This window comes from Numenius arquata, chromosome 2 (genome assembly GCF_964106895.1).
Source record: "Numenius arquata chromosome 2, bNumArq3.hap1.1, whole genome shotgun sequence".
NCBI lineage: Eukaryota > Metazoa > Chordata > Aves > Charadriiformes > Scolopacidae > Numenius > Numenius arquata.
In genome coordinates, this window is record NC_133577.1 from 110,296,432 (window position 1) to 110,318,356 (window position 21,925).

The 21,925-nt window shown below is 41.4% G+C and overlaps 2 protein-coding genes across 3 annotated transcripts in view; both read left to right on the forward strand.

Annotated features, from left to right (window-relative positions):
* The window catches only part of MAPK12 (mitogen-activated protein kinase 12), a 40,211-nt gene extending 36,921 nt beyond the window's left edge, over window positions 1-3,290 (forward strand). For both annotated transcript variants that reach the window (XM_074164480.1, XM_074164489.1), the window contains one exon: window positions 369-3,290. In XM_074164480.1, the coding sequence (XP_074020581.1) occupies window positions 369-439 (71 nt within the window). In that variant the 3' untranslated portion in view covers window positions 440-3,290. The remainder of the gene's footprint in view (window positions 1-368) is intronic.
* Window positions 3,291-17,667: 14,377 nt separating this feature from the next.
* On the forward strand, window positions 17,668-20,491 carry LOC141479817 (secreted frizzled-related protein 2-like). Its single transcript, XM_074169135.1, has 4 exons — window positions 17,668-17,954; window positions 18,491-18,660; window positions 19,006-19,098; window positions 20,181-20,491. Exons 1-4 carry the CDS (start codon window positions 17,668-17,670, stop codon window positions 20,489-20,491), a joined length of 861 nt encoding a protein of 286 aa, XP_074025236.1.
* The last annotated feature ends 1,434 nt before the right edge of the window (window positions 20,492-21,925 follow it).

The following is a 21,925-nucleotide window of genomic DNA, read 5'->3' on the forward strand; positions in this document are numbered from 1 at the left end:
TTTGATCTAACGTCAGAGGTTTGTATTTTGGCTTTTAAGTGAAGACTTGACTTTTAAAGCTGATGTGCCCAGTAGCTCTTTCTGAGGATATCGCCCCCTATACTGTAAAGTCAATGCTCACATCCCTTTGAAAGCACGGATAACATTTCATCATTGGGCTACTTCTTCAAATCTGAAATAGTGAAAAAAATGATCCTTGATTCCTGTACTTTTGATGCTCTTCCTTTTTTTTTTTTTGCCTGAAGAGGTCTCTCTCTTCCTGACCTTGATCAGAGCCTAACCATGCCGAGGGTTGCACCTTGCTTGGGTCTGTGCAGCTCCTTTTCTGATTATACCAATAAGACTATGTTTATTCTGTTGTTTTCCAGGTATTACATATAAAGAGATACTGAACTTCAATCCACCACAGACATCGGAGTCAAAGGAGACAGCAGTGTAATTGTATGACTCGATCTTTTAAGAAGTCAGAAGAAATTGGGAAAGTTGTAAATGTTTGTGATATTTCAGGTGTATAAAACTTTTATAAATAAACTGGATGTAATCTGTTTCATCTTCACTGTAAGAAAGAGCAGTGTCTTTTACTCTGCGTGTGAAAGTCAGTGCCTTTGGAAGTAGCATTTCAAAACTGCCCAGAAATTTATTCTTGCCTACAGCTTCTTCCTTCTGCATGAAAGGATTCAAACTGTCATAACCTGGTGCCATCCTCAAAAGAGCAGGAAGGACTAATTCTTCAAATCAGAGATCAGAAGAGCAGCAGTTACTGCCCCGAGCAAGCTGAGATGCAGAGCGTGTCAGAGACATGCTCTCCAAGGCCATTGAACTGCCTTGAATGCAAGAAGTATTTGTGTGACTTCCTCTGGAATATTTCACCGTGGTAAGATGACTGGGGAGGCTAATCAGCTTCTCCTGCCTCAGCTGGTCCAGTGAGTAGCGGAGACACAGCCTGAACGAATGCCTACGTCCCCTGTCCTATGTGAGTGGAGGAGAACCAGAGCTCGGCCAGTTCTGACAGATCTGGGCAAGAGGCAAGAAGCAGAGAAGCGTCGGTGTCACAGATTTTTTTTCAAAGTAACCAGCGTAGCAGGAGAAGATCTGACAAATGATGAACAGATAAACAATCCCCGTCAAGGGGTACAACATTTTCTTCTGAATACAGTGCAGTCTCTTTGTGTAGACTAGGGATGAAGGATTTCCAGGCAGAAATTAAGACTTTCTGAAATTTTGTAATCTCTTTAGCCTCTTAGTATTGAAACGATCGCTGAAAAAGTACATCTTCTCAGAGGACGTACTGGTTATAAATCAGTGGTGCTGATTTCAGAAATAAAGCTGTGTGTGGGTCACATTGTAGAGAACAAAATGAGGGTAAAAATGCTACGCTGCAGCTGTTCATTGGGAATACCTGCAGCAGGCTGCTGTTTTGTTCACGTTGTATAGAGGTGTTCCCAGGTGCAGAGTGACAACCATTCCTTTTTTTAGCCTTTTGAACTTGTATGACCTGGGGGGGGGAACCTCAGACCTTCTGTCGGGAGGTGCCTTACCAGAGAGAGTCAGCTTCCTGATGGGATATTGATTAGACGCTTCATGGGTTCCTTTTATTGTCTGGGTTCATTTATTGTATTTTCCTAAGTGCTTAGTCTGTAATAATTTCTCAGAGGTAGGAAAAGAATTGGAAAAGCTTTGGTGAAGAATTGCTTTGTGAGATTGCCTGTTCTTGTTAAAGGTAATCTCTTCACGGCTGACTATTTGGATGTGGATTATTCCCAATGCAATGTGCCGTTGTATGTTGCCACTAAGTGAAACGGTTGTAAAGAAAGACATTTGATCTTAGCAGGTAATAACTGAAAAAGAAAGAAGAAATTATTTGGGTTTTTTTTTTTGCTTTAATAACCAATTTAAACCAGAAGTTTAATCAAGGTACAGTTGTTCTTTTTCTTTCAATGAATGTTTAACACCTGTAAATATTAACATTTGTTTAAAAATTGTGATAAGGTTTGATTAGCCGAGATGGGCACGTAGAGAGACTAAATGGTGAAAGAAACCTTGAATTATTGATGTATTCAACAAAATAACTATAGTTTCAGACATGCATGCAAAAAAAAAAAAAAGCAGAGAATGTAATTTGAAACAAAACACTTTTCCACGCTACAGGTCACCGAGGAAGGCACACCTAAGAGTCATGCCCCATTTTCATAGAATCATAGAATGGCTAGAGTTGGAAAGGACCTTAAAGATCATCTAGTTCCAACCCCCCTGCCATGGGCAGGGACACCTCTCACTAGAGAGACCTCACACCTCACACTAGAGCATTTTGCACTATTGACTTTGTCCTTGGATTACACGTTTATGTTAAATAGGAACCAGAACTTTATTTTTTACTGAAGAGATGTTTTCTCTTTTGGCATCATGCCCTGTGGCCCTCTTAAAAGTCATGAGAGAAAAGTGCACATTGGAATGGGTTTGATAGAGCCAGTTGAGGGCAATAGAAGAATGTGACAAAATTCTTTGAAAATGTTCCCTCTGTATTTTAAATGGAAATTCAACACCCTGAATTCTAGCAAATGTCTGAAGTCTTGAGATAATGCAGATGGCTCAAATATTAGACTTCAAGGGAGAGTGATTTTTCTTTGAAAAATGGGTTTGCATTTTCTCTGTATAAATGCCAACACTTCAGTGGGCATTTTCACTTCCCCCCCCTCTAGCTTTAGTGAAGTCAAGCCCTAAAAACCTCCACTGGCCGAGGTGAACGTCTCCCTCTCTTAATCTTGACATAGTATTGGAGAAGCAGCTGGCCCCCATGAGAAAAACATAGGAAGATAATGTTAGTTTTTTTCTAGATATTGGAGGAATACAGAACTCTCGAAACAACTGAAGAGAAGACCTTGATGCATGTACCAGCAAGGACAGAAGTATTGCTGTGCTGTCTAGACAGCAAACAGTCTGCAAGGTAAAATAAGAAACATGGAAAGTTTGTCACATCTCGGCGTGATGATGTTTCTGCTGAGAGATTGAAACCTGCAGAAATGGCTCCAAACAGCAATAGAGATTAGTGGTATAAATAGCTCATTAAAACAAATGCAAGGTGAAAGCAGAAATATTTTGCACGGGAGGCAGCTGCTGCTTCAAAGGGAGAGACAAGATTTCCTAAGTCTGTATTTGCTATTTCTACTGGTGCTAAGCAACTCAGGAATAAGAACCCGGTTTCTGTTTGCCTTAAAGAGAAATGTAAACACGTTCTGCATGTACTTGAAATGTATTGTGAAAAATAAAGGTTGGGGGGTTGTTTTTTACACAATAATGGTCTTATTTTCTCCATATGTATTCCCAAATGTATACTCACTACTGAAAATAGTATTTTTGGTATAAGGGAACTGTTTGAAACCTAATATTGTGGGTACATTTCGTGTAATATGACCTGCTGATATGGTTTATTTTGGAAATCAGTCAGACCATAGATTCCAACCTTTCTTCCATTTTTCAGACTTTACGTCAGCCACAGAGCTGATCTGATTGTCCTAGTGCCACCTAACTATTTCTTTCAGCATCTTGGATTTTACCAGACATCTCTGCTTTCTTCTGAAGGACAGGATTTCAGTCCTTAAATGCAGTTGCATTCCTTGGCCTGATTTTAAAAGCCAAAATCAGTGGCCTGTCATCAAGCGTATACATCTTTGAGTTGGGCAGGGAAATTTGAGCTAACAGAGTTCTGGTGGGATATATGGGACTTTTGCCCTGAAAACCCGTGTGCCCCCTGACTCTTCTAGAGCAAGATTGTCCCCTTAACTATTAGTCTTCATTGCATTGAAGACTCAGCGTTCATGCTGAATTTTAATAATGTGGTGGTGTGGGCCAAACGTGGCTCACAATTTCACTTCTTGATTATGATTATTTTCTGGGGGTTTTTTTTGTTTGTTTGGTTTTTTTTTTACAGGATAACACTGAGGTGAGTGCTAGTATGTGTGTGTCCTGCAAAATGTATTCAGAAGATCCACTTTGTTCTTGATTCAGAGCTACTGGGTGTATGAGCTGGGTAGGATTCTTTGAGCTTCCTACTTTCTGATCTGCTGTTCAAATACAAGTATCAGATGCTTCTGGTCTGCTTGAGCTAAGGCTATCAGAGAGTGAAGCATCTGTTAGATGCTGTCATTCACTGGATCTTGGTGTGAAATACTCCTGTAGGGCTTTAGATGGTCCCCGCAGGTACCAGGGAAAGAATAGGGGCTCATAACACCTGCTGTCTCTGCCAATTAATTCTCCATCTCCTGAATACATTATAGGGCATCTGGTTGTGTAAGTCAAATAATACCAGAAGCAGTTTCATGGACTACAGCCCTTAAAATCTCCTCCTAAATATTTTTAAGAATTCAGAAGCATGAGTTGGAGAAAGATCAAGGGAGGAGGACTTCCATCATACAGACGCTCTTTGAAACTTCATGGACTACCAGTTAATGAGCAGCTCTTGTGCACAGATTATTTGCAGCTCTCTGGGATAGCAACATAATGATCTAAAAACTGCATTGCCACCTAGCAACCACGTGCAGCTCTTGGGCATGGGAGTGATGCATGCATTTTAGCTACAGAGCTCCTTTACGCTTAACCTCATTACATTTCCATGCTGAAGTTTTCTAGTTGAAAATGTATCTATCACAGGTTATAACAGTAAAATTATACTGCCTAGGAAACCATGGGCATTTAGCGCACTGGGCCAAGCCAGTTTTTTTTCAGGGAGTTTAAAAGCCCCATTTGCACATTGCAGAGTTCCTGCCGCCAAATAGTATCACTTTGGCATGAGTCCAACCATTTTGTTGTTCCTAGGATCCTCCTCACCTTTTTGGGGTTGAGTCAAGTTTGAACTTCTTTTTTTCATAAAAATGACAGTGTGCTATTTTAAGGAGAGAAAATACGGCTAAGAAGTGTAATCAGAAAAAGATTAACTAAAGTGTCCTTTAAAGCAATTCCCTCTCAAGATCCAGGATACGTTATAAAATAAAGGTCAGTTATAAGGAATCAAAATTGCTACTCAAGAAGAATCCTGAACCATGGCTGGAGTAACAAATTATTTTTGGTTAGAGTTTGAACTCTAAAAAGAATCCCAAGAAGACTTTTTAGTTAATGCAGACAATTAAGATATAGTATAAACTTTGAACAGAGAGAAAGCATGATTGATTCACACGAAATGTCTGCTGGTGCTGAAGCAGGGCACCTTTTTAAGAACAGCTTTGCGTATTGATGAGGGAAGCACAACACTGCAGGGAACTCCCCAGAAATTATCCTTCAGAAATGAAGGTTCATCTAGAAACATGTATGTCGTTCCATCTTGCTGGAACAAGATGATCAAATCAGGCAAATGTTTGATTACATTTAAACGATTACATTAAATGTAAGGTGTGTCCAGTGAGTGTGTTAGCTAGGGTTCTTCATTCTGCACTCCCAGACAAATATGTACCTACAGGGAGATTCATCTCAGGGGTTCGTCATAGTCCCAACAGTCTCAATCTGTCCATATCATTACTACCGTTGACACAGGTTATCAAAATGGTCTTGAGTTCCTTGTCTATGTGGTTTATCACAGGGGTTTATCTTATTTTTCTTCATGTGGTATCACCTTCATTGAGGGCAATGACTAAGTCTTCGCTAGGAACGTGTTAGGATGTTTTTGCATCAGCTGGACCTCTTAGATCCAGCAAACTGCTCCAGGCAGGGTTAATTTACTAGCATGGGCACGGCCACAGAGCCAAAGGTGCCTGGAAAATTGTGTTCACCCCGAATGGATAGGTTCATATGACTGTAATTTCTTTGTGCTGTTGTCATCTAGCCATAAAATAATAATGCAGCCTTTGTGAAGTAGTTGTGTAGGAACAAGTGATGGTGAGCTCTGCTGTAAGGGTTGTGAGAGCATCCCTGGGGGCTCCCGGAGGTTTGCCTGCCAGGGCTGGGGGCCAGCTCAGAGCTGATGCAGCCACGGGTGATCCGTTCCCCGTGGTGACCCTGGGCAGAGGCTCCCAGATGCCCTGGGACCAAACCAAGGCCAGGGGAGCTGTTTCCAGCTGAGGCGCTCACCTTGGCCCATCCTGAGCTGCAGCTCCAGCTGCCCCCTGGCCATGGGTCCCACTCACAGGCTGATGTCCCAGCCTGGATTGTCCCATTCCCCAGGAAGATACCCCAGGCCTGGGGCTGTACCCTGCTGTCCCCCACTTTCTGCCCTGACCTAGATACTAAATTAGAGTCGAGTTGAAAATATTTATTGTTAGTGCTCCAGAATAAAATGGAAATAATATGTGTTTTCCCTGCCACTTGGCAAATCTGCTATAGGTCACTGCAAGTCTCTCATGCATTGTTAGCAAGATTTTGACCAAGTAAATGTCATGACAACGTCATTTGCCCTAATTAAGTTTTTCATACATGATGCATTTGTGCAAAAGGTAATGATGCGACAGGAAGGAAATTAACTGCAAGAAAGCACAGATTTCCTTTAAACAAAGAAAAGACAATACAGGAGGATTTTTTTGAAGGCATTACTAATATCTTAAATAAACAGACTCATCAGAGAGGTAAAACCACAGAAGTGAGAATATTGTGAATACTAAGCTCGAGTCCTGCCTGCCAGCAGAGCAGGAAGACTAAGTCACCAGAGCCACAAATAAACTCCCAGTTCCATGTCACCTACTGGCTTTAAACATGACTCCCCTTATGCTTCTATACGCTCCGTTAATGCTTTACGTTAAGGTTGCTGAATTATCAGGACGGGTGTGAAACTATGACCCTATGTAAACAAGTGACTATCTGGAGACCCTAAAATAAGTGGAATTCTCTTCACAAACAGCTCACTATAACTATAATTACTATTTTTCAATGGATTTTACAGCCTTTTATGCTTTGTGGCTGGATTAGTGGTTTTGATCACCGGGATTTTATATGATTATAAATATTATGAACTTGCTGCATGTCTTCCAGCTTTTGAATTGCTTCCACAGCTAGTGTTTGGCACCGTTAAAGTACTTTGAGATATAAATTATTTATGTAAAGGGAAAATTCACGTTGCGCTGTAACCTCAAACCTTAACAGTGGGATAAGCATGACCGCCTTTGAGAAAATACTCAGGAAAGGCTGAAGAGCCGAGCTGAGCAAGCTGAGAGCATCGCTGTGGCCCGCAGATTGACTTGCGTTAATGTACCAAATTCACACCGGAGCGTGCCTGAGGGCTCCCTTAGGATTAATAAATTCTTCTCTAATATGGTGATATGACATCATCAGCTGGTTCATACATCCTTTGCGATTAATTATTAGGTTTAAAGAAGACTAAATCTCTTTCTTCTTGTCCAGGAATGTTTGGTCTTAAAAAACATTGGCATGTCAGTAAGGCTTCCAAGTAAACTTGGAAGTAGGCAGAATTTCAAGCAGCAGTTCCCCTCATTTTTCTGTGTTATCTTTATTCACTCAAGCAGTGTTCTTACCAAGTAAATCAAATGCTACTAATCCTCAAAAAAAAGAATTACCCAAGTGAATGTTCTGACATGTGTGGGCACAGACCCAAGCTGGCTTCTCCCTCCGGAGTACAAGGAGGAAATGGCTGTGTAAGGACCCCAGTAAGCACAGGGAGATAAGTTAAGTTGTTTGTTCCCTTTAAAGCTTGGCGTATGCACCTGCAGCATCCCTTGCTGGAGCCACAATATTAGGACGAGGATGTTTTACTCAGTCAACCATATGGCAGGGCAAAGTACCTTCTGTACTGAATCCTTTTTTAATATCCTGTTCCCAAACCAAACATTTTTATATAACCTCCTGAAAGGTAATTCACCAAAAAGAGTGGAATGGGTGGCCTGTTTATGTTGAACACCTTTGTGAGTCTTTCTCACATCAAGGTATGCCATAAGAACTGCACTGACATCACTAGCATGTATTGCAAGACTCAGCATAAGCAAACCAGGCAGAATCTTGGCTTTCAGGATATAATCACAGTTTATGGAAACTGTCATTGCCTTCCTTGAGTACAGAATCAGCCTGTCAATAACTCCAGTACTTCTGTTCCATTTTCATAGAATATCAGGAAGAAAAATACTACTTAGCATGAGTAAGGATGGCAAAATCTCACCCAATTGTTAAAAAAAAAAAAAGAAAAGAAAAGAAAAAGAAAAAGAAATACAGAGCATTTACCCGCACAACTGAATGCTCAGGTTGCACTCTCTGGATATATTTTCTAAAAATATTTTTCTCTCTCACCAAACAAAAAAGCTCTCCTGGCCTAGTACATTTAACAGCAGTAATGCTGTAGTAGAGATGTAGATATAAAAAGGCAAGGCTCATGGGGAGTGGTGATAGCTTTTATCAGACAGACATAATCAGGGGGAAAAAGCTGAAGAAGCCATCAGGCAAACATGCTCCTTTTAAGGTCTGAAACTAGAGCTGCAATCACAAATCTTTTGTCTCTGAATGCTCCTGAGTCTAATTTCAAAATACCTTCCCCTCTAAACTATTTGCTCCTCTATGGTTTCCATAATGAAAAGAGCCTCCTGTGGATACAGTTATCAATCCTTGGTCACTGCAACCAGCACGAAACCCTTAATGCTATTTAAAGAATGAAAATGGTTCCTAAGACCAAATAAAAAAAAGCAGCCTCTCCTAATTAACCTTAAATTTAATTATTTCTCTGGTTCTCCCTCCCCGAACTTCATAAACTAATTAGAAGTAAGCCAGTTTTAAAGATCATTTAGATACTGTTTGATTTTGAGCCATCTCTAAATGATTGCTCTATAATTTTTCCTTATTTTTTATTAGCTCAGCTCTTGTTGTGTAGCTATTTAGGATGGATTCATCTCCATTCCGTTTCCCCGTTGCGCCAGTGGAGGGAAAAGATTGTCCTGGGATGAGGGTAAAGGGTTGTGAAAGCCAAATGACACGACATTTCACAGGCAGCCACACATGGTCTGCATCCAGATTAGCAAATGGGCGTCATGGAGTCATGGACCCTCTAATCCTGGCCTGCCGGTTGAAGGGTTCTGCCCAGGTATTTAAATCCAAATAGGGTTTAATCATTAGGGTGGAGACTTCTTTATCAGTGAACTTCTCTTCCAGATAGGGTAACAGAAACCAAATGCCTTTGATCTCAATAGAGACACGGTGGGACACAAGCCAGGGTGAAACGGAAGGAACCTGCCATCTGCCCTCTGAAGGGCCAAAGAAAGGGAAAACTTATTTTCTTCCCCATCTCTTTTAAAATATATTGCACCTATGCTTTCTGTTTGATTTGTTTGGGTTTTGGTGTTTGTTTTTTTTTTAAATTGAATTCTCCCCCTTTGCAGAGGATTTAAAGTCTGTCACGAATACCAATGGGGCTGTCCCACAAAATGGAGAAGTGGGGATGGAGCAGTTGATCTGACTCTCAGGCCTGCTGTAGGAACTGCTGCTATGGCAATAGGAATGCTCTCTATCGCAGCAATTGCTGAGGTTCTGCAGATTTTGAGGGCCGAGCACCAGAGTGTTATGAGAAAGCACTATGTAACCCCATTAGGGTGTATATAAAAATATTTAGTAAGTGTACAAAGTGCAAAATCTACTTACTATTATGTAACTGTTCTACTAGATGTCTTCTCAGATGGACAAGAAGACTTACAGACTGTTTACAGGGATACCATCCCTGTATGACAACATAAAGAAAGTTGTAGAGGTTTGATTCAAAAAGCAGTAGTGTCTGTTAAGCCATTGTGACATTTGATGTCTGGAGCTGCCCGTGATGATCCCACTAACGCCTGGCGTGGTCCTGCCACTCGCCTGCCACAGCGCTGTGCCCCAGCTCCCTCTCACCGCCTTCTCTCCTCACCAGGAGCTGTGATTTGGCTACGCATTTGTAACCAAAATGGGCTACACAAAAGGCCGGTGGTTTGGTTCACTGAAACCTGAAAAATGTTTTGAGTTCCTTCAGAGTTACATGAGAAATGGAAGAAAAGTAGGTAAGTAACAACTGTAATAGCAAATGTGCCTTTTGGTGGAGTAAGAAGGTGCAGTAAGGGCTCCTAGAGGCTGTCTTTTGTGGTCATCCTTTGCCAGAAGGTGTGTGTAAGGGAATATCTAAAGTGGGGAGACTGAAAATAGGTAGAGAATATTCAGACCTTCAGCAAGTATTCCTTCTCCTTCAGCCACAGAGCTCAAGTAATGGCAGAGACAATAACTATTTGCATAGCAGTCAAGTAACAATTACATACCATGCACCTATGAATGGGCACGATCATTTGTGAAGCAGTTACTCTCTGAAGTAATTTGTAATTGCCACAATTAAAAATACATTTTTGTTTCTGTGAGTCCCAAAAAAGTTTTTGAATGTTGACTCTATCTATAAACACACTTGAGTTCAGGACACAGCTATCTGTTTTAATTTGGCCTCCCAAAGTTTAGTATGTACATGTGTACTGGAATGAAGAATTTTGTAAACGCTGTTAGAAAAAAAATAATCTCTTTCAAAAAATACTCTGACATAGAATCTTAAAAATAAAGGCTAGGTTTTATCCAGAAACTACTTTTTTTCTTTTTGAAATTTTAAAATGTAAATCTACAGCCTTAAAAACAATAGGAGTCATGGCTTGAAGATAAATTTATAACCAAAAAAAAAGCTGCAAGGATTCCAATGACCAGAATCTGAAATTCATGTCCAGGGTGTAACTCTGACTATTTCTTGACAAATCTTTGTTTTAATCTCAGTTCACCAAAAACATTTACAACAGGAACACTTGCTTTGATTATTTAGATTTAAATACATTTTCAATGCCTGGAAAGAGATTACAGTTTACCATCATTGTTCAAGAAAGAAATCATGCTAACGCCAGAAGGAATTTTGCTTAGAGGAGATTTGGCCATAATGTCCAATTCAGATATTTGAAGCACATTTATTTTGAAGCCTTACAGATGTTATTTAATTTTGCTTACTTGGCAAACCATTTAGGCTGCAGTTCGACTTTTAAACAGATGCTTCAGGTCCGTTGATTCCCGGGGCACCGAAGCGAAGGGAGCTTGGCCTGTCATGCACTGTTATGTCAGATGCTGAGAGCCTTTCCTCCAGGCAGCTGGGATACAGAGAAGTTAGATGCAAAATGCCATCAAGTGACTTAAAAGCGATGGGCTCCAGGTGTGCTGGAGTCAGCAGAGCACTCACCCCCAGTTTCCCTTGCTTAACTGATAGAGCTATCTCCAGTGACAGCCAGAAGCCAGACATAATTTTCAAGACTTAATGTGTTTCCGTCTTATCTTGGCGATCAGTAGCTGGCTACAGGCCACAAAGAAAGGATCGGTGGGGAATAGACAAGATGACCCTGTTTACTTTCTCAATGGACTACAAATAGTTGGCGTGTACTTGCTGTTTATTTGTAGCCCAAACAGCTGTTCCCCTGTCTCCTTATGAAACAGTCTTGAGTCTACTTGTACTCCCTTTTGTTCACAGAGGTTTGGAAACAATTCGGTGCACTCTCTGTTTAACCTTGCTTTTTATTGCATTTGGAGCTGCTTGTGATGGACGATGCATGACAGGGGGCTCAGCTGTGATAGAAATTTGATTAAGGGAAAACCAGCATCAGCCCAGTGGCCAAAAGACTGCAAAACCTGCTTAAGCCTAAAAGAAACAGGAGCTTTTCTGCAGAGCAAGGATTGTGCCTGAAATACGTGAAACTCCATTTGTCAAATGGTCCTTCTTCCACAAAATTAAATCAAAGCAAAACTAAATTGAAACCCAGTAAAACTGACTAAAAACTAAAAGAAAAATAGGCAGTATTAGCCAAACAAGCAAACCAATACCAACCAAAGAAAAAAAACCCTAGAAGTTTAATTTTTCACCTGGAGGGAAACAGAGAAGAGTGGCTATTACTACTGGCTTTCTGTAGAAGGTGCTCATCTGGTCCATGATCAATAGTGCAAACTCCTAAATTCAGACAGACTGTATTTTACTCCCACCTGAAAGCCATTATTTGGAATTTGCTTACCCCTGTAGCAAAACAACACTACTGAGCCTGCCGCACTGCTTATGATTGAAGAGCAAAATCCCACTTTCTTAATGATAATCGTGCCAGCACTTCTCTCCTCCTTTCAGCTGCCTTGAGAGCAAACTGCTTCACACAGCATTTAACCAACACAACGTTCACCATAAGGTCAGCACACGGGATGTGGCCTGAACGCAGTATCAGGAGCATGCCGCTAGTAAGTCAGCACAGGAATTCAGTTCTTCCCCTAAAATCATTTTATGTGACTTGTCCTTCTTTGCAGTGACCAAAATATTGCTGGGCTGGAGACCTGAAGGCTCAGTGAGTCAATGAATATTGCGATGGCAGAGCTCAGGGTTGTATGCCTGTGTTAGCTGCCAGCTGATCAGCAAACTCATCTAATCTTACTATGCCCTTTTTCCATCCTTGACTTAGTTAGGAAAGGCTACTTACCCCTTTTTTGTATCGTATTCAGCACCCTTGTGCCTTTAGGTGATACTGTTGGAATCTGTGTGGGTATTTACATGCCTCTTGTAGCATCTGAATGCTTCATATTGGAATGCATTTAACTTCCAGCATCTCCCCCCACCCACCGTGTGAAGCGGGACAGTGTGTGTGTGGAGGAGTACGATGTGGTGGGGTTAAACTTCAACAGGAAGCTTGTGGCACAGTCAAAAACTAAGTTTGGGTCCCCCAAATCATTGACTTTCTCTTTCACTATTAAAACAAACTTTCCTCTCAGCTAATCAATTAACAGTAGTAAGTACAGAGCTTGGCATGCCAGGGCAGTGAGCCTTTATCTGTTTGCGTTGCAGATTTATAAGGAAATACAGTATTTCTGTTCTTTAAAAATTAGAGCAATGCTAAAGCCATTGCGATGAATAAATTAATGAGGCTTTTTCAAAACCATCTATGACTCTTCTACTGTTTTACAGATGCCATTTGTGCATAATTGGTTTTTTTAATAAAGCAAAGGAAATGTTATGAAATAAAACCTGCCTCTCAGAGCAAGGATGTTGGTCCAGCAAAGCTGCCATCAGAGGGATGACCGCCTCTCCCCAGCCTCCTTTTGTGACTCGGGGTGCACAGTAACAGCTTTGATCCTTGTCTGGTCGCCTTGCATCTCTGCAATTAGGCTTCAGATAAAAATGACTCCAGCCAAATATTGCAGCAAAAGTTTAGGTGAAAAACAAAAATCCCTGCATCTGCTAGTTTGCTCTCAAACCACTACTTTCTTTGAAGAAAAAATTCAGTCGCATTTCTTACTGGGGTCTGATGGGTGGCTCCTGGTTAATCTCTGTCTGTCTCCCTGGTAACAGTCAAAGGAGACGACCCAGAGGTGGGCAGGGAGCGAGCCTCCCGACGCTGTTCCTGTTATCAGGGTCCATCAGCAGGTGACTGTTTCTCATATCCAGGAACAATAAATACAGCCCGTGGCTAAGGGAACAACCACGCAGCTTTCTTCAGAAGTCTCAAAGAGCATTAGCTGCTCTCCAGACTCTGAGACGGAAGGTTGTCTAAAGCCTCGGGTCTTGTATTTTATGCTGCCTGTTTGAAATGTACGCAGACACTGCAATTCTCGTGATAGTTTGCTAAACTAATAATTTTTTTATTATTTTATACAGTCTTTATTCAAGCAACCTCTACACACTATTAGAAATACTGTGCCCCTGTCAGCTTTTGTGTAATTTGAATGTTTAGCTGGTGTGGCAACAGTAAATCACAGTTTACCATGTTCCCACAAGCAAGCTGTGTGTATATTTGCCTGACCTTTTTTTTTCCATGCTGTGTCAATAAGCAGCTGATCATCTGAAAAAAAAAAAAAAAAGGAGAATCTATGGCACAGCAGCACAGGCGCTGCAGGTCACACTTCTGCCAAGGAGCCAACCTCTGACAGACCTGGAGCGCTCTCCAAGCAATGGCAGTCTACCTCACATGGTCATTTTTAATAACTGTTCTGCAAGACTCCTGCTAAAAATGATAAATTATAATGACCTGCTGTCAAACCCTGTTTCAAGGTAGCATCTGCTCATGAAGAACATCAAAACAATTAAGCCTGAACAGAAGCGCAGCCAAAGTCATTCCCTTGCTTAAAAGCAGCTTGTGAGTGCAGCGAAAAGAAGTGTCAAACTGGCACAGGGTGAGGAATTTGACCCAGGTAACATCTGGAACCCAGTGACTGTCAGAAGGGAGAGGGATCAGAAGCTCCCATAAATGAAGCTCTTTCCTGACAGAAGGAAGCTAGCAAAAATGACTGAATTACAGATCATGCTCTGGCTTCAGATCCAGCCTTAAACCCTATGCAGTCATAGGTGACAAGCAAAGACACTTGGACACATTTTGGTTTTGGAGCCAGTGATGATCCTTCAGCCCTCAAGTCACCTTCCTCATTCCTGACAAACACGTAAAGCTTTGCTATTCCCCGAGTGAGTGGCTGCTTCACTAAAAACAGCAAGAAAACAAGAAAAAACAGAAGCAAAGCAGATGGCTTGCCATTCTTCTGATGGCAAATCTGTGGTGTGTCCCCCACACCCTTGAATCCCCTCTGCTTCCCGCTGAAGAGCCAGGTGTGGCCAAGCAGTGGAACACAGCTCCTTCCCAACTCCAGCATGGTCGGGCCCTCAGCCTCCAAAGATGCCACTGCCTTCACATGGAGAAAAATTGTTTTCTTCAGCATTACAAAACGATGACCCACTGAAAGTCAGCTTGACAAAAGCAAAGTATCACAAGATAGCTGGCCTCCTTTGAGACGTATCTGAGGCTAAAAGAAACCTCAAGGCACAGCTCTGAGGTCGCTCATAAGTGACCTACCCCCTGTGAAGCCCCAGTAGGAAACAGTGACTCAGAGATACACAATTATTTATTTCAAGACAGTTCCTATGGAGACTAAGTTTGTCAGGAGAAGTATTAGCTCTTATTAGAGCATTCTCGTCCCACGCACTCTCGTTATGCCTGTCCTTGTTGTGTCCATCAGCAGTGGCCCAGAGGGAGCTCCCATAACCAGACCTGCTGTACCACAACTCAGCACACCTGGTCTCGGGCACAGCCATTGCTCGGCCCAGCACAGGGTGGTTTGCCAGGCACTCGATGGTGGGAAGGGGCAGAGCGCCGGAACATTGTTCTTGCAGAGCAGCTCCGGCACAGCTAGTGAGTCAGTGACCTGTCATTATCTGAAGTAACAGAGTTGGCTCAGGAGTTAGGATCAACCCAGTTTTCTTGTGGGTTGCGAGACAGTCACAGAGAAAAACATCTAAATAATTGAGAGACCAAATACTCTTTCTTAATATATATTTTATATCACTCAGAAATGTGTGTGTAATACCATGCTTCACATGCAACAGAAGGGCTTCCTTCACCAGAGATCTTGCCACCTACTTTCAGATAACAACCAGATGAGAAAAATACCATGGAAGAGTACTATTGGGGCCAGAGAGGAATTTGATGAATTTCATAAAATTATGGGGTGACTTGGTAAAGACACCAGCATCATGTTTGGATGCAGATGCTTGCTGGGTGAGGGGGACACTCATAAATGGAGCCCAGTTTCACTCCAGCTGCTGAGGGCTGAAGTGACACTCAGGTGGGAGCTATCAGCACGTCTGCAAGATCTCTGGAGCCTGTGTGAGCCAAGCTCTGCGCTCTGGGCAGCTGTGCCCAGGAGGTGAGGATCAGGGCTTTGCTCCAAGCCTGCCTGAGAGCCAGAAGATCCCGAGGAGCCACTTGCACAGTTGGCTTCTTGTGTGAGTCTGCCCTCTCCCTGTGCTGAAAAGCTTCCTGCTGTCAAAATGGGAGCAAGAGCAGCTATCGGAAAGCGTGGTCCCCAGGGATACCTGCAGAGCTATAGCAAGAACATGACTTTAACTGAGTTTTAGTAAGGCTCTTCACCTTCTTATGGAAGACGCAGAGCACCTGGCAAAGGGATGGTACCATCAGACCTAAATCAGCCTGGTTTGGTATTCAGTTCCTCTGCTTTGAAGTGTGATAACAGATACAGAGAAACCACATGTATTGGGAAAAAACACAGAGCTGGCAACAAAACATGAAAAGAAAAACTGACAATTTTTTTAAATATGTCTTTGGTTCCTGGAACCTTGCATGCTGTCATTTTTTTCTGACTTATTTAAACAGATACTGTAATGTTCCCAGTAGCTTAGAGTAAAGAAGACAGCTAAGGAGGAATCAGCAGTGGTTTGTCATTGATTTCAAAGATGCTAGGATTAATAATCTAGCATTTAGGTATAAACATGTAAATGATACGTAGCACATTGTCTGGATGTGCTACATGTAGGTATAAGAACAAAAAGGTGATGTTTCTGAAAAAATATATTTCAATCATCAGTAATACTAGTTGATACAGTTACAAACGTATTCATTTTAGCCTAATAATCAAGCCAGATATTTTACAGTAGATCCACCTACGAATTATTAATATCTAAACATTTCTGCTAATAAATCATGTAATAAGAAATGGAAATTAAAATTAACACCTGTAAGTAATTGGAAAAATGGTTTCATGGAATTAAAAATTTCTAAAAAATTATTTGATCTTCGATGCTTTTAACTAATAATCTAACTTTTCTATTCATAATAGGTAAGCTACACATTACTCAGACCCTCTGTCACCTTAACTAATTCCCCAACTTCCCTATAGTGAAGACCTGTTTATCAGTACTATGCTAAGAACAATAATGAAGTAGTCAGTCAGTAATTCTGTTAACTTTTAACTTAAGAATTTTAATACTATTTTTTGTGCTACAAACAGAAGTACACATCTGCCAGAACTTGCTTTCATACAGCTTCACGTAATTATCATTTATTAATAAATAGGTGAAACGCTGCATTATTTGAGCAACTTTAAGTGTACCCAGGTTCATTTGAAGTAATAAAAATTTTTCTCTATATGTGTAACTGTCTTGTCACTCTGAATAAATACTGATAGCCACAATAGTCCTACAATATTAAATCCACCACTGAACTTGAATAAATGCAAGATGCGAGTTCTGTAGCCATCTGATAGGCACATACTCCAGTCAGTAAAACAATTCCGTATTTTCAGGTGTCTATTAAAATTAATAGAGGTTGAGACCTTTAGTATCTCACAGGACAGGGATCCAAATTTCCAGACAGAATACTTGGTTAATAGCAGGAGGCTGTCTCTTTTATAGCGCTTGACCAACTAAAGAAAGTACTTCTTCTACATTGTAAAACAGTGGAAGAGACACGAGCAATTAGCACAAGCAAAACATTTTCACTTGATAAGTCAATCTGGGCTGTTTTTTCTGCCCTGTCAGCAGTGTCTGAAAACAAAGGAGACACAGCAGCCCCAGGAGACAGCTTGTCTGCCCAACCGGTTTTCTGGGGGATCTCTTAATTTGTTTTAGAAAGCACATAGCAAACCGTCTTAGGTGTCAAAATTTAATATGCCACATAGCACGCTGCAGCAACTGACACCGTGGGATATGTGAAAAGCTATACCAAATCTGTGTCTTTAGGGAACATACTTCTATACTTCGCCTCCACCTCCCCGGTTATCACAACAATCCCTTAAATAGGCAATAAGACCTGGTCTTGTCTCGAGTGATTTGATAAGCAGTTGATAACCAATGGTTTATTAAGCTCTTGGGGTATATAAGCCACAAGGTTTTCAGTGTGCCCCTGCACTTGGGGGGTTTGACAGCTCCCTGCTCAGCAGCCCAGGAATCACTGGAAGATGTTCTTAACTGCAAAAATACTTGGTTTTGCTCTGAGTGGTTTCCTAAGAGTGGCAACAGGCTTTGACATTGGATTATCCACGAAATGTGTGGTGATACCCAAGGAGATGGACATGTGCCACAAGATTGGGTACTCCGAAATGAGGCTTCCCAACCTGATGGGACACACGAGCATGGCAGAAGTTATCCTAAAATCCACCACCTGGCAGCACCTTGCGCATACAGACTGTCACCCTCACGTGAGGACATTCCTGTGCTCCCTGTTTGCACCCATCTGTTTAGATACGTAAGTACCACAGCACAGTACAAAACTCCAGCCTTTATTTGCCAGAACAGGGATCAAATGAAATGCATGTTTATTGTAATCTAAAGGCGATCTCCACTTTTTCTGAAATAATTCTGTTAACTTTTCAGTACTCATTGGAAAGAAAAGTACTGAAAATACGTTCCACTTTCATTTGCCTTGGAAAAATGAATGCTGTTGTAAAAAGGATATAATGTTTCATTTTGTTACAGTTGGCATTTTATTCTTGTTAATTTAGGGCTGAAGCACCTATTGCGAATAGAATCAGGCTCATGCTGAAGCTCTTCTCAGGTTGTCATAAAAGCGTTTTAAAAATTGTGACTTACTCTTGTAAGCACAGTCAAGTCCATACCCAGACCACTTGCACAGTTTGCACGGTGGCTGCTTCTAAAATTATATTGAAGGATGTTAAATATCGGTGGAGACGATGTACTTTGCACAGAAGTCACTGTTGCAATAGTTTCTGCTATTGCCGAGTGAGTTTAACTGATTCAGCTTGGTATTTCCCGCGGCGGCAGGTTTATCCATCCCTGTAGGAGCATGTGTGTTGCCGTCCGTGACAGCTGTGCCCCCGTGCTGGCCTGCCATGGACACCCCTGGCCGGACAGCCTGGACTGCGATCGATTCCCTGCCAGCGAGGACATGTGCCTGGCATCTCTTACCAAGGAGTATAAACACCTGCACAAAGGTAGCTGGAAGATGGCAGAGAGGAGGGTGGTCGTAGTCTCTGTCCCTGGGAATCAAGGAGATAGAAGGGATACCGTTCCCAGCCAGTCTGTGTCCCTGGCTGTATTTGATGCTGACAATTGAGCTTGTCAGGCTGAACAAGGACTGAATGGGCACAGAAAATGAAACTCCTTTTCATTCCTGGCCATCTTTTCATCTCTGGCCATGTTTTTTACATTATCCCTGACCAGTTGTGTATTTCCTCTGTCATCCCTGTGGTTAAACAGTGGGATCTCAGCTTTGACAGCAGAAAACTAACACAAAAGATTCCACAAGGTAACGATGAAACTTTGTCATTCCTTACCAGTCCTACCAAAGCCGGCCTGCCAGGCCTGTCCAGCAGTGGAGGAATTCTTTACGCACAAAAGAGTTCTTGAAGTTTTCTGTGACAATGATTTTGGTAAGTCCTTGCTAATATGGCGGCTATTAAAGAGACTAACAGCTCTCCTTCTAAAATGCTTTAAAACTGGGATTAAAATAATTGACAGTTTCTGCTGGGATTTCAAAGTCTTAATCCTAAGAGTTTGGCTGCTGACAACTTTTTGTTGTTTATCAGAATATGTTCTTTCTAAAGGTAAGTAGGATTTATTTTTCATGAAAGATTCATTAATGATCTATTTTACAATCAAATAGCTCTTCTGTTCTTGTCTAGCTGGCTACACTGTAGTACAACATGTTTTATGGAAAATATTTTTGGCAAAAGCAGCCAAATAAGCAGGTTTGCCTTTTATTCATGGTTAAACTCAAGTGAAGCTTTGATTGTTTCACCAGTGAACGGTGTGTCCTCGTTACTTGTGTGCATGAGTTGTTCATAATACATAGCTTACTGAAAAGGAAACTCAGAACATTGTATCAGTAAAATGAATTCTTACCTCATGTTGTCTTACCGGAGTGACAGGTGATACTTTTGAGTTTGCCCTAGAAACTTCCCACAAAACCCTTTGAAGTCAGTGCAAAGACTCTCAGCGACTTCGGCTGGCTTTAGCTCAGAGAAATTTCATGCTAAAAAGTGGTAGTGGAGTCAAGTGGGGCAGGTAGATGCCTGTAATGAAAAAGGAGTATCTAAAAAGGTGGTATCAGCAAGCGTTACTAGCTATTGTTGCTGAGGGGTTCATAACATGGACAAAGTTGAGTTTCTGGAGAACTGCTTGGGCAGGATGGGCAGCCTGCCCATCTTATACAAGAAGAACGCCACCAGCTTACAATACCTAATTATCCACAAAGTCTAACATACATGGTCATGGTAAAAATACATTATTTGTCTTTGTGAAAAAATTCCATTAAACAAATTCTCTACCTCGTGACCTTTATTTTTCAAAAATATTTCAGAATGTATACTGCTGCTGGAGAAGGCCTTACTGTACTCTATCAGCATAAATTATGACAGTATTTTTAAGGAATTGTCCTGCTTTCATTGTTAGTGTTTGTTTCTGCATTTGAGTAAACAGAATGACCTATATATTTCCTTTTTGTTCCCTTTAGCAGTGAAAGTAAAGCTGTCCAAGAAGAGAACAGTATTTGGTGACCAAGAGTATAACATTGAATGCCAAGTGGAATTCATTACGCAGGGCTCACTCTTGCCTTATGAAACTCAGAGTATGATACAACAGTGGTTGCTTATCAATGAGAACTGCACGCAGAGGATGATCCCCACCCATCGTCCCATGGTGTACCTCCTTGTGGGAAATATTGAAGAGGGCACCATTTTAGTAAACCAGGTTTATCGTTGGCAGAGGAGGGACTCCCAGCTGACTTTGGCCACGCAGAAGTGGAGATACCATAAATGCTTGTAAATAGTTATCATATTATTTGTGAAAAAGACTGTTATACTTATCATGCCAAACCTATATTGTAAATAGGAATGTACTATAAGTGGAATGTAAAGTCTTAGTTTCCTTTTAAATTGTATTATAGATGGAACTTAAACCCCAGTGTTACCAGGCCTCCTTTCCGTACTGTTCCAGCTATCCACATCAAGTTTGAACTTGGCCGAGCATATACAAATTTTTCTTTGAGTTTTTGCAAAAATATTTTGTAATATGTTCAAAAACTGGCATAAAACAGTTTTAATCCAGCTGACTAATGTATTTTGCTATACTGACCACTCTGCCATTTTCTCCAATTACCTAAACTTTCCGTTGCTTAACGTTTCATTAATTCACCTCATTTTCTCCCATTAGAGTATTTTAAAAGAAGGCAGCCCTCTGGTGGTCACTTTTGTTGGAATGAAAGTGGAAGAAATGGGAAGAAGTAACTGTAAGCACGATATGGTTGGCCCCAGCTACAAGAAGATTTGGTTGCTGGGACATCATTTTACAAGGACAGAGCTGACAGTGTCTCAATGTTATCACCTGAGAGCAAAGGCTAAACACAGGTTTTGAAACCTTTTATTCTTGCATGACCATCTTGAAGGTAACACATTTCAGCTGGAATCTAAATTGGGCCCCCCCTACTGAAAGGTCCCTTTTCATTTTCAGACACATGAAAAAAGCCAATGCAGAATCTTTACCAGTTGTCTAAGTGGACTGCAGGGAACCAATGGAGCGATAATATTCAAGAAATGCAAAATATTACAGTAGCCACATGATTAGCAATCTGATTGTCAGTGTAACACACTGACATGAAAGACCACATGATGATGGACAGAACTTGATTTAACTTTAGTTTTATAAATATGTATAATAGACCCAAGAACAGGTAATTGATAATACAAGCCATTTCAGTAATACAGTGTCTATTATGATCATATTTTCTTGAAACCAATATAGGAAAAGTTTATGGTCAGTAGCTTTCTAAAAGTCCCATCTGTAATGATCTGGGTTCCTGCTAAGTCCCCGTAAGAGCAGGTTTGCATGCATGCTCCTGATGATGCTCCATAACTTTCTACCATGAACTGGAAAACTAGTAGAAACTGAGGGAAAAGCAAGCTGAAACAACCTATATTCAGTTTATGTTGCATAATGAAGTCACTGCTTAGAAAACAGTAGGTTGTTCAAAAGCTCATTTCATTTGATCCTGCTGAGTTTGTGCTGGTCCCTGCAGGAAAAACTGGTAAATATTTAAAGAAGCCCATCATGGCTCTACACAAGCCCATGGCTCCAGGAGGGCTCTGTCAGGGGCTGCCCAGGGTGATGGGCAGCCCAGTGGCCACTGACCCACTCAGGACCTGCAGGAAAAGCACCAGCCCTGAGGCTTTCCGTGAAGGGTCAGGCTGGCTGCTGGTTCCT

Bases quoted from the DNA above. Each gene is read 5' to 3' on its own strand.
- LOC141479817 (XM_074169135.1), top strand. From the start codon at position 17,668: ATGTTCTTAACTGCAAAAATACTTGGTTTTGCTCTGAGTGGTTTCCTA. The intron at 18,661-19,005 runs GTAGCTGGAAGA...ATTCCTTACCAG, and splicing joins GTATAAACACCTGCACAAAG to TCCTACCAAAGCCGGCCTGC. The intron at 19,099-20,180 runs GTAAGTCCTTGC...TGTTCCCTTTAG, and splicing joins TTTCTGTGACAATGATTTTG to CAGTGAAAGTAAAGCTGTCC.